We start from the raw sequence: 13,040 nt of genomic DNA on the forward strand, positions 1-13,040 counted from the left end.
ACCATGAATTAATATAATTTGAGGTAGTGAAAAGTTCCAGAAGAAAAATAAAACAGTTTGAGGGGATAAATAATGATAGTGGAGGAAGACTAAGAGCTAACTGTCGGAGATAAAACAAGGGCCTGTGGACTGTGGTAAGGAGTTTGATTTTTATTTTTAGAGTGGTATATACCCACTGAATGGTTTTGCACTGAGGGATGGTGAGAGCAGATTTATATTCATAAATACCATTCTAGCTGTTGTGTGGAGAATAATTGTAGTGGAACAAGCTAGAAAGCAAGGAAACAAGACAGGAGGCTGCTCCAAGTCATTCAGGCTGATGGTGGTAGGAGCAGGGAAGTTGTAAAAAAACGATCAGATTTAGGATGTATTTTGTGTTTTGTCTTATTATGAAACGTTTCAAGCACACAAATATAAAGAAAAATAGGTTGGTATATCCACCTTCCAAATCTGTCATATCTTAACATTGTGCTGTATTTGCTCCAGGTATTTATTTTTTTAAGAAAAAAAACTTTATAAATATAGAATCTTCCAGAACACCCCACAGATCCCATTCCCTTCTCAGAGGTACCCACTGTCCTGGTTTTTGGTATTCATCATTCTCGTGTATGTTTTTGAACTTCTATCACATATGTATATGTCCGTAAATATATACCATTGTTTCATATTTTGGAAAAATTTGTATAAAGGATATATAACTTTTTTCAACTTGATTTTTTTATTTCACATTGTTTTTGGAATTTGCCCATTTATTATATGGAACTCTGGCTTATTCATTTTTTTTTCTTCTTCTATACACATAGCACTCTTTTTCAGGAATATAGCACAATGCATACCCCCACTCTCTTGATGGACAAGATAAGTTGTTTTCAGAGTTTCACTATCACAAACAGTGATGTAATGATTACCATTGTAAATATCTCCTACTAGGCACGTGCGGGTGTAAGTTTCTCTAGGTGAGTACTTCCTAGTCTTTTTCAGGTCATAGCTCACAAAGAAAATGATAAAATTTCTGTGGCACGTTGATGAACTAGAAGGGACTTAGAATACCTATATGGGCCTTGGTTAAAAACAAAAAAAGCTCATTACTGTTTTCTTATAAGAAAAAAATGGAATAATAAAGTGTTACGGAAAACATAAAATATTAAACTCATATAAAACTTCCAAAAAAAATTAATGAAAAGTTTGAGAGAACTTCCATAGCAGATTTAGGGTTTGAAATGTCTATACTTCCTGATCAAGGCATTTTAATGACAATGGCTTCAAATTCTTGTCGATACAGCTGAAAAGAAATTTTATGTTTTTACCATCATTTAAAGGTTGAAGTGTTAGCAAACTGGTGCCGCCCAGCCACTGTGGAAAACAGTTTGGAATTTGCTCCAAAAATTAAAAATAGAACTACCCTATGATCCAGTAATCACACTACTGGGTATTTACCCAAAGAATACAAAACACTAATTTGAAAGGATAGATGCACTTCTATGTTTATTGCAATATTATTTGCAATAGCCAAATTAGGGAAGCAACCCAAGTGTCCACTGATTGATGAATGGATAAAGAAGAGGTGGTGTGAGTATTGTGTGTGTGTGTGTATGTGTATATATACACAAAATGGAATATAAAAATATGAAATCTTGCCATTTACAATAGCATGGGTAGACTTAGAGTGTATAATGCTAAGTGAAATAAGTCAGAGAAAGGCAACTACCATACGATTTCACTCATGTGTGGAATTTAAGAAACAAAGAAACAGAGGGAAAAAAAGTCAGAGACAAACTAAGAAACAGACTCAACTATGGAGAACAAACTGATGGTCACCAGAGGGGAGGTGGGTGCGGAAATGGGTGAAATAGGTGATGGGAATTAAAAAGTGCACTTATTGTGATGAGCACTGAGTAATGTATAGAATTGTTGAATCACTATATCATACACCTGAAAACTAATATAACACTCTGTGTTAACTATACTGGAATTAAAATTAAAAACTTAATAAAATTTTAAAAAAGGAAATAAAAATAAAGTGGGATGAACTCTAGGGATTAAAAGGGAATTAACAGCATTTAAAACAGGGTTTGGGAAGTCTAGGTGGCTCAGTTGGTTAAGTGCCCACTCTTGATTTTGGCTCAGGTCATGATCTCAGGGTCAAGAGATCGAGGCCCGAGTTGGGCTCTGTGCTCAGGGTAGAGTCTGCTTGAGATTCTCTCTCCCTCTCCCTCTACCCCTCCCCACCACCCTGCTCATGTTCTCTCTCTTTCTCTCTCTCTCTCAATAAATAAATAAAATCTTTAAAAAAATTAAAAATAACAGTTAATTTTAACTTATAATGAGAAAAAATATGTAATTAATAAAACAAGATAAAGGTTGAAATTGTTATTTAAAAATTTAATACCCCCAAAAATAAAAAATGAAAATAAATTAAAAAGTCTTATAGCCATTTCTTTTCTATCATTGGAAAATATAATTTTGAATGATAAACATTTTATTTATCAAGTATGATTTATCATTTTTATGATAAATAAGATTTATTTTTTATTTTTATTTTTATTTTTTTAAAGATTTTATTTATTTATTTGACAGATAGAGACAGCCAGCGGGAGAGGGAACACAAGCAGGGGGAGTGGGAGAGGAAGAAGCAGGCTCATAGCGGAGGAGCCTGATGTGGGGCTCGATCCCATAACACCGGGATCACGCCCTGAGCTGAAGGCAGACGCTTAACCGCTGTGCCACCCAGGCACCCTGATAAATAAGATTTAGATTCCAGTTGTGTTTATAGTACAGAGAGTTCCCATATACCTCAGGTTCCCTTATTATTAACACCTTGTGTTTATATAGTATATATGTTGTAATTAACAAACAGTTATTGATACATCATTAACTAAAATTCCTACTTTACTCAGATCACCTTAGTTCTTACCTAATGTTCTTCTTCTGTAGCAGGTCTCAGCCACATCTTATTTAGTTGTTATATCTCTTTAGGCTCCCCTTGGCTATGACTGTTTCTCTGCCTTACCTTGTTTTTGATGACCTTGAAATTTTTAATGAATTCTGGTCAAGTGTCCCTACAAGGGACAGTTGTAGAATGTCCCTCAATTGAGATTTGTCTGATGTTTTTCTCTTCATTAAACTGGGGTTATGGGTTTTTCAGAGGAAGACCACAGAGGTAAAGTACCATTCTCATGACATCACAACAAAGGTGCATACTATTATCGTGACTTACCATATCTCATCAGAACCTGGGAGATGATTTTAAAAACCTGTATCATGTCATTCTCTGTGATAGAGAAGCGACTGAGAAACAGACTTGTAGCAGCCCCTCACAAATCTCCTTTTTGGTTTTTAGTCATTTGATCCTGTTTTCTGGCATGTCTGGTAATTTTTGAGGAAATGTCAAGCATTGTGTACCAATTATATGTTAGTTTTCCCCTTTATCAGTTTTTTCTATTATGTTTAGTGTGTCTTTCTCCTTACCTTCCTTGGATATTTTTCTGTTCTGTTATTTAAAGTTGTTTAGGTCAACTGATAGCCAGCCTTTTTTCTTTTCTAACATGTAAGTTTAAGGTTATATTTCCCTATAACTGTGGTTTTAGGTACAGCTCACAGATTTCGATACGTCATATTTTCATGCAGGCAGTTTTTAAATTTTCATAGTGATTTTTTCTTTGACTCATAGGTTATTTAGAAGGGTATTTCTTAATTTTCAAAACTATGGTGATTTTCTAGTTATCTCTTATTGATTTCTACCTTAATTGTGCACAGATAATAATCTGTATGATTTCAATCCTTACAAATTTAGTGAAACTCAACAACAACAACTAAAAAACCCTGATTTTAAAAATTGGTAAAGGATTTGAGTAGAAATTTCTTCAAAGAAGATATACATGTGGCCAATAAACACATGAAAAGATACTCGACATTAATAATCATTAGGGAAATGCAAATCAAAACTCTAAGACACCAGCTTGCCCCTATGAGATGGCAACTATTGAAAGAACAGAAAATAACAAGTGTTAATGTGGATGGGGAGAATTTGGAACCCTTGTGCATTGCTGGTGGAAATGTCAAATGATGCAGGCACTTTTGAAAATGGTGTGGCAGTTCCTCAAACTATAAGAACAGAATTACCATATGCTTCAGCATTCCACTTCTTTTTTTTTTTATTTTAAATAATTTTTTTTCAAGATTTTATTTATTTATTTGACAGAGACAGCCAGCGAGAGAGGGAACACAAGCAGGGGGTGTGGGAGAGGAAGAAGCAGGCTCCTAGCAGAGGAGCCTGATGTGGGGCTTGATCCCAGAACGCTGGGATCACGCCCTGAGCTGAAGGCAGACGCTTAACAGCTGCGCCACCCAGGCGCCCCCCAGCATTCCACTTCTGAGTACATACTCAAAAAGATTGAAAGTAGGGTCTCAAGTATCTGTAAACCCATGTACATAGCAGCATTATTCGCAATAGCTAAAAGGTGGAAGCAACCTGCTATGGACAGAATGTCTGTGTCCCCCTGACTTCCCCAATACCCACCTGTTAAAGCTCTAATTCCCAATGTGATGATATTTGGGTTTAGCTGAGGTGAGAGGGTGGAGGCCCTGTGATGGAATTAATGCCCTTATAAGAATATGAAGACACCAGAGCTCTGTCTTCCCACTGTGTAAGAATACAGCAAGAAGGAAGCTATCTGCAAACCAGGAAGAGGGCCCTCATCAGACACCAAGTCTTCTGGCACCTTGATCTTGGACTTCTCAGCCTCCAGAACTGCAGGAAAAAAAAAGTTGTTTAAGCTACCCAGTGTGCGATATTTTGTTTCTGTAGCCCAAACTGACTAAGACACATGTAAATGTTCATAGACAGATAAATGGATAAACAAGATATTGTATATACATACAAAGGAATATTATTCAGCCTCAAAAAGGAAGAAAATTCCGTCATCTGCTACAACATGGATGAACACTGAAGACACTATGCTAAAGGAAATAAGCCAGTCACAAACAGAAATGTTGTATAATTCCACAGGAAAAGCAGAATGGTGGTTGCCAGGGACCAGGGGTAGAGGAGAATAGGGAGTTATTTTTAAATCAGTACAGAGTTTCAGTTTGGGAAGATAAAAAGAGTTCTGGAGATGGATAGTGATGATGGTTGTACAACAGTATGCCTATTCTTTCTATCTATCTATCTATCTATCTATCTATCTTTTTTTTTTTTTTCAAGTAGGCTCCATTCTCAGTGTGGAGCTTAAGGTGGGGCTTGAACTTATGACCCTGAGATTAAGACCTGAGCGGAGATCAAGAGTCAGCCACTTAACTGACTGAGCCACCCAAGTGCCCCCAGTATGACCATGCTTTTTTTTTTTTTTTTAAGATTTTATTTATTTATTTGAGAGAGAGACAGACAGAGAAAGCATGAGCCGGGGGAGGGACAAAGGGAGCGGGAAAGGGACAGGCAGACTCCCCGCTGAGTGGGGAGCCAGATGTAGGGCCAGATCCCAGGACCCTGAGATCATGACCTGAGCTGAAGGCAGTTGCTTAACTAAATGAGCCACTTGGGCACCCCAAAATCTGTATCTTTTTTTTTTTTAAAGATTTTATTTATTTATTCAACAGAGATAGAGACAGCCAGCGAGAGAGGGAACACAAGCAGGGGGAGTGGGAGAGGAAGAAGCAGGCTCATAGTGGAAGAGCCTGATGTGGGGCTCGATCCCAGAACGCCGGGATCACGCCCTGAGCCGAAGGCAGACGCTTAACTGCTGTGCCACCCAGGCGTCCCCAAAATCTGTATCTTTAATGATTTTTTTTCTTTTTTTTTTAATCAATTACTGAGATAGGTATGGTCAAATGCTTCGCTATACTTATGGATTTATTCTATTTCTCGTTGTAGTTCTATATGGTACATGAAGATCATGCCATCAGTTGTGCACAAACTGAAAACTGCTCTATTTTACTGATGATTCAACTCCTTCAGGAAAGTCCCAAGTATGGCCTCCCCATCAGGTATTTATAGTTCATTTGTAGTTAGTTCCTCCTGATTCAGAGGCAATTTACTAGTCAGAGGTCTTTTTTTTTTTTTTTTTTTTAATTATAGCCCTCTATCACCCTACCAGTGAACAAACCTAGAGAGTTAACTGAAAGTCAAGTTTCCATGCAGGATGGCAAACGATTTTGTTTTTTTCTTCAGTCTAGAAAATCTCAGAACTTATCTCTTCACATAATACTTCTGCTTCATTCTGGCTTTCTTGTTCTTTGAAGACTCCAATTAAACATTTGTTAGACCTTTTCAACATCATCTCCTAGGCCTCAAACTATGTCTTCAATATTTTCTTATGCATTTTTCCTTTTTTGTTTGTTTGTTTTGTTTTCTCTGTGCTTCATTCTAAATAGCCTTCTGGGGCACCTGGGTGTCTCAGTCAGTTGAGTGTCCAACTTTTGGTTTTGGCTCGGGCTGTGGTCTCATGGGTCATGGGATCGAGCCCCATGTTGGGCTCCACACTTGGTGGGAGGGTCTGCTTGAGGATTCTCTCCCTCTGACCTCCCCCAACTCTCTCTCTCTCTTATATAAATAAATCTTTAAAAAAAAATAGACTTCTAACATACGTTCTGGTTATTTTCTCTTAAACTGTATGTAATATACTATTTAACCTATGCACTGAGTTCTTAAACCTCTCAATTCTGGAATAGAGTTTCTGCTAGATTATTTTTTTTCAAACTTTTTATTTTTTAGTGTAAGCATGCTTTGATTTCAGTCTTTTCCTGATTTTTGACTATGTGCTGGTCATTTTATTTGGAAAATTATCTGTGTAGAGTAATTTGAGGTTTGGGGTCATAATCTGGAGAGGACTTAATTGTTTCTGTCCAGTGCCTGTAGCACGCCTCTCTAGGACCTGTTTATTCAATATACAAAGCTTGAGATTTTCTGATTACCATTAAACCTGATTACAATCTGTGGAAGTACTGATTTACTTCTGGTTTATCTTTACCCTATGGGATCTCATATTAAATATAGGGGGTATTTATTAGACTTTCCATCTTCTGTGATACTAGATTTAGATTTATTTCTCTCTTGCTCAGCAATCCTGCAAAAGTCATAGCTCATTTTATAGATTTTACTTTTGGATTGTTCAATGCCTTCAGGACAAATGTTTGGTTTAACTGCCTGGAATACTTCCTTCTAAGATTTTGGCTGGATAATTACTTATATTAGGCATTTGGTTCTGTTTTTCTAAACCCAGATTTTTTTGGTTGTTTCAGGTTACGGTAAGTTGGATCAAATTACCAAGTTGCTTAATATATATGTTGTGTGAAACCATCCTTGCATTACCAGGTAAGAGGTATTTATAAGTTAGATGGGAAAACTAATTTTTATCTAGTTTTGGATTCTAAGTTATTATAGCACTTAAAAATAAGTAGAGAATGTTCCTTCATTTTTTAGTTCTCTCTATAGTATTACAAATCAGATCATTGGTTGCTTCTTGTGGGAGCCTTGACTGGGATGGGGCAAGAACGAACTTGGACCTTTCTGGGGTAATGGTAATATTCTGTATCTTGATAAGCATTTTTCAAAACTAACTGAAGAGTTTACTTAAAACATGTGGATTTCATTGTATGTAAATTATACCTTAATAAAAATTATTTTTCAAATATCAGTAACTGTTAAATCTAGTTGGAATATATACAGGTGTTCATCGTATTATGCTTTCAACTGTTCTTGGTGTTAAAAAATTTCAGAATAAAAAGTTGAGGATATAAAATTATAAGATAAATTTGTTGTTCAATTTCCTTGATATTAGTTTCAGTAAAGGTTAAGGCCAAACACTATCAGAAAAGTATAAAGGTGTGAAGAAATGTGATTAAAATAGATGTATGATAGGCAAAGGAAGAAAGGTGGCTTGGAAGTATAGGAGGCTTGAATATGATTACAGGGAGAGACGAAGAAATCAGTGGAAAAGAGAGATGTTGAGATCAGGGAGAATTGTTGGGTTCAGAGATAGAAAGGAAAAGAATTGATAAGACAGGTGCTTGGAACTGAATTCAAAATTTCATGCATGGCCCAACTAGGTTGAGTCTTTTCTAAAGATACTAAGATATATCATAAGGGTATATGAGTGCCTCTTAATACTTTTTTTTAATGTTTATCAGCTGTTTAGATATAAAAGATTTATCATCTATCACTTTTAAAGTTCATAAAGTTAGATACTTTATCTCATTTAATCCTTCAACACTCTGAGTTCAGGAATAATTGTTCATTTTATAGATTAGAAAATGAGGTTGTGACTTTGCTAAAGTTACACAACTAATAAGTGGAAAAGCCACTCCTGAGACTTTTGACTTCACGTAGTGTAATCTTAGGACACTTTAATTACAGTACTGATGTTTTTTAATTGGAGCTGGGCTAAGGGGCTGGACCAGTTAGGTAATTGCCTGGAATCTCAATCCATAAAAAGTGTTAACACATTTTATCATAGAAAATGTAATGAGGAGAATGCCTGGCTGATTCAGTCTGTGGAGCGTGTGACTCTTGATCTTGGTGTTGTAAATTCCAGCCCCAATTTGGGTAGAGAGATTACTTAAAAATAAAATCTTAAAGAAAAAAAAATGTAATGAGGAGAAAATTGTATTTAATGGAATTCCTCTGGGGGAAGTTCTGTATGTGGATGGAAGTGGTACTTTGGTATGTGGTTTAAAGTGGTGGTGAGATTATCACAGCTCTCTCCTCCCCAGCTCTGCTCCAAGGACATTTCATGCCACATTATAAGGAAGTTAGATTCAAGTAAGTGCAGAGATTTCTTTCTCATGAGTAGGATATACAAATTTAGACCAGAGCTGAACTGTTCGTGACAGTAAAGACACGGGCATCCCCTCCACTCTCTACCACTCAGGCTTTCCACTAAACAAATATTGAATGAGTCTTAGAGAGTATAGTTTAGAAAAGATGCCAAATTAGTAATCTGGTCTAGGCAGACAAGGTAGCATTCTATTTCAGATGCTACTAATAGAAAACCTACTGAAAACTATTTGACGCAATAACAGAAAGGCATTGGCTTAAGAAAACTGACAAGAGGTGCGGGGGGAGGGTGTCAAAGTTAATTCTGGTATTTTTTGTGATTCTTGCCCATAAGGTGGGTTGGTCCTCAGGCTGGCCCCTCATTGTAGCGAAATGGTTATAGCACTCCACAAGCTAGAAAGTCTCATCTCTAATCACTGAATAAATGGGTCCACGCTTGATCTAATTGGCAAAGCCTGGAAATGCCCTGTGGTAGTAGTTGGATTTACAGGTTCAGCTCTGATGTAATCACTGTGACAAGGACATTGGTTATGATTGGGTTAGGCCTGTCTGAGGCAGCACTTAGAACTCTGCGGTCAAACCTAACCAACCCTGCAATGAAACTACAAACAAGTCTCAGTGAGGCCATGCTTCTCTTAACTTTGTGTTCATGTTGGTAAGCTTCTTGGTGGAAGGTTGTATTATATTCCATTCATCTTTCTATTCCGTCAAAGCTCCTAGTTCACAGTGGCCTTCCTTTAATACCTGTTGAACAATGTTAAACTCCACTGAGGTGTAAACCAAGGCCAAAGGAATTTAAGCTAAGATCAAGAACAAGCCAAGCTAAGACCATAAAGTTAATGGTAGAGAGCCAGCATTAGAAACCACTCTAGATACTGTTCATTCATTCTTTTATTCATTAAACAAATGGTGGGAAGAGGCAGTAGGTAGGAACCAAATTAAACAGGGCCTTGCAAATTGTATTAAGTGTTTTGAAGTTCTTTCGTGGGTGGGTTCCATCCACCTCTTCAAGGAAATCTGAACCCTGGACTTGGTCCAGTGAATTTTCTGAGCAGCTTGACTCAGCATCTTCTCTCATCCTTTATCAGCACGTCAGCGGTGCCATCAAGCTTCCTTCCATCTCTTCTAACCTTGGCATTTCATCTTTCCTAGCTATCTTATTTCCCTGACCCCTCAACTTTTTAAAAACGAGGGTTCTTCTGAGCGCTCTGATTTCGCTCTCTTATTTCACAGCTCCCCAGTCCCACCGCTCAACCCTCTCAACTCTGCAGTCCATGACATTCAGTCGCCCTTCAAAGTCAGAAGGAAGGTTAGTACTTGGAGGGTATTACCAATCCAAAGACGTCTCACCAATCCTGCACCATTAGATCGGAACAATAGCTTACCCAACACCCACATTTAGATTGTTCCGCCACTACTCTGGGGGATGGTTTTATTTGCGGCGGCTTTCCCCCAGCTACAGCCACCGTGTGGAAGAGCACCGTTAGAATTTTCCCGAAATGTTGCGGTCAGGAGTCCCGGCCACCTCTTCTTCCTCTCCGCCGCTCCCGCGGGCCAGGCCCTCCTCCAGGCCGGCGGGTAACGCTGCAGTTGTGCCGGCGCTTCCAGGGGAGGGAGGCGCCGCGCTGGGCCGAGGAGGACGCGGCCAGAGGCCCGGCGCCTGAAGGCGTGCGGGAGGCGGGCAGGCCGCGGGAGAGGGCGGGAGCTGACGCGCGGCGAAGGCAGCGCGCCGGGAGCCTGGGCGGAAGACGTGGGCGGAAGGTGGTGGGCCGGGTGGGCCGGGTGGGCGCCGGAGGGCGGGGCCCGCGCGCTCCGGGGGCGGAGCTCCCGCGCCGGTCACGTGACGGGCCCGGCGGCGGCGGCAGCGGCGGCAGCGGTAGCGGCGGCGGTGGCCGCGGCGTCTTCAGCGGCGCCCAGTGCAGGATGGTGCTGGAGGCGGCGGCGGCGGCCGTGGTGGCGGCGGCGTCGTTGGCGGCAGCGGGAGGGGGTGCTGTGGCGGCAGCGGCGGCGGCGCCCGCGGGTGGTGTAAAATGGCGGATTTCGAGGAGTTGAGGGTAAGCGGGGGCGCGGGAGTGGAGAGTGGAGGCCGCGGGGGAGGGGAGGGGAGGCGGGGAAGCCGCAGCGTCGCCGGCCGCCACCTTCTTGTTTCGCGGGGACCGGTTGGTGGTGCCGCGAGCCCCGGCCCGAGCGCGAGCGGGCGCCCGCCCCGGCGGGCGCGGGCGGGGGAGGGGAGCCAGGCGGCGGAGGACGCTTGGGCCTCGCGGGGCGGCGGGCCCAGTGGCCGGTGGGTCCCGCCGGGGTCCGCACACCTGGCATGGGGCGGGGGCCGCCGTCGGGAGGGGCTCGTGGGGGACCCGACTTCCTCGTGTAAGGGCTGAGGTGGGAAGCGGAATTTGCTTTTCCACCTTCATGTGCGTACGTGTGTGTGGCGATTCAGAAGTCTACACGTTACTCATTTGGTGGGGAGACTGTTCTCTGAAACGTGAAGTTGCGTTTAGGAATCCTCTCTCTTCTTATGGCTGATGCTACCGTGTAGTGAGATCTGTCACGAGAAAGGCCCCTTCCTCCTACCGGTGCTTCCTCTTGGAGAGAAGCGTGGTCTTTTGGGAGCACTGCGTTTAATAATCGACCTTAAACCTTGATATTTTCTTAGTGCCATGGTAAGACACCCGCAAAGGCTGTGTTGTCATGAGGCTTGTTTGTGAACTCGTTTTGCTCTTGAGGGAAAACATTTTTCTTTCTAGCCTTCGAACAAGGTCACAACTTTACTGTTGATATCTTTGTATAGTAGAGGTTTGAAAATGGGTGTGCTGGGGGTAGAACGGAAAAGATATTTTTCCCTGGGCTGATAACCTTCAGAGTCCTCAACTGAAACTAAACTATGGTAAACGAACAGGCTTTATTTTTTATGGATTGCTGAATTACTGGCGACAGAAATGGAATACTTAAGGACAGAAACCCTGATTTAAAAAAAAAGATGAATGTGAACTTGAAATTAACGGCAATCCTTTTGCATAACAGGCATATGATGTTAGGGTTACTTTTTTGGAATAAGAAGGAAGAGGAATCTGGTAAAAGATTCAGTTTTGTATGTTTATTGGTTTTTTTTTCTGCGAGGGATGGAGTCGGGAAGACTGTTGGCTGTTCACCTGGCTGGTAGGGTGGACATCAGCAAAAGAACGTATTGGTGATTGCGATCTAGAGGGAGAGTGTGTTACAGTTTGCATAATACCTGCCATTTTCCCTTCTGTTGTTTCGGAAAGAATCGCACATTAATGCATTTTATGCCCTGTATTAGTTTATACAGAGAACCATGATAGTAGGTAAAGGGTATTCGTATTGGGAAGTGGAGGAGTTTTAATGTCTCAGAGTGTAGAGCTTTTAACACCTGTGGAGCTTTGAAACAACCAGGCCTGAGCCTCATCTATGTAAATGAATGCATTAGGTTTAGGGATTGGTTGAGGAGACTGAAGTTCGAAGTTAAAATTGTTTTTTACCTGCAATATCCTCTTAACTTTGAGTAGTAACATCTGTGTACAATTTATCCTCTTCTAAGGTTTTTTGTTGAAAAATTTTCCAAGACTTGCATTAGACTTTTATAAATGTTGGTCAAAGCTTAATAAAAAGGGAGGATTTATTTACTAGTATAGGGCAGAAACGGCAGTCAGTGCTGAAGTTCGAGTGGAACCAGGAACTGCAAAGTGGTTGGAAACCAAAGATGCTTTTTTTCTTTGGGTGTGCCTGTCCCTTCCCCCTCCCCCCCTTAACTCCCTCACCTTTTTTCTCTCCCTCCTTCTTCTTCCCCCTCCCCCACCTTGCCCTCTACAATTTGTTTTGTGGGTCAGCTTCATCATCTCTTTCTGGAAATCAGCTGTCTTTGCTTCTCCCTGCACTTGATGGAAGATGGTCCCTCCCGCATAGTTCACATAAGGTGCCCAACAGAGGGTGACTGGGAAGAGTTTTCAGGCGAGGGGAAGGGTGTAGATGCTGGAAGAGTTATCCACCCCAGTCTTTGCCTTAGTTGCTCAGCAGCATCTTCTACATTTAAAAATGAACAGTCTCTGTGCCCTACCCCCATTTTGAACAGTGATGATGATGATGATGATGATGATGATGATAGATATCCATTATAATATAAGTGGTTATTACATGCCTGGCTCTGGTCTGAGCACTTCACATACCTGTTTGATTCTCACAATTGTAATAGAATTGTTAGAAGAAATTGTCAGAAGAAATTGAAACAGCTTGAGTAACCTGACACAGTTTGAGC

At 40.8% G+C, this 13,040-nt stretch overlaps 1 protein-coding gene across 5 annotated transcripts in view; it reads left to right on the forward strand.

Moving 5' to 3' along the window:
- Window positions 1-10,651: 10,651 nt before the first annotated feature.
- PIAS2 (protein inhibitor of activated STAT 2) overlaps window positions 10,652-13,040 on the forward strand; it is an 88,707-nt gene continuing 86,318 nt past the window's right edge. For 3 of the 5 annotated variants that reach the window (XM_040632544.1, XM_040632546.1, XM_040632547.1), the window contains exon 1: window positions 10,653-10,824. In XM_040632544.1, coding sequence (XP_040488478.1) covers window positions 10,801-10,824 — 24 coding nt within the window. In that variant the 5' untranslated portion in view covers window positions 10,653-10,800. Of the gene's footprint in view, window positions 10,825-13,040 lie in introns of all 5 variants that reach the window. The other 2 variants (XM_040632543.1, XM_040632545.1) reach the window with 1 other exon arrangement.

This window comes from Ursus maritimus, unplaced genomic scaffold (assembly GCF_017311325.1).
Source record: "Ursus maritimus isolate PB19 unplaced genomic scaffold, ASM1731132v1 scaffold_18, whole genome shotgun sequence".
In the NCBI taxonomy this organism is placed as follows: Eukaryota; Metazoa; Chordata; class Mammalia; order Carnivora; family Ursidae; genus Ursus; species Ursus maritimus.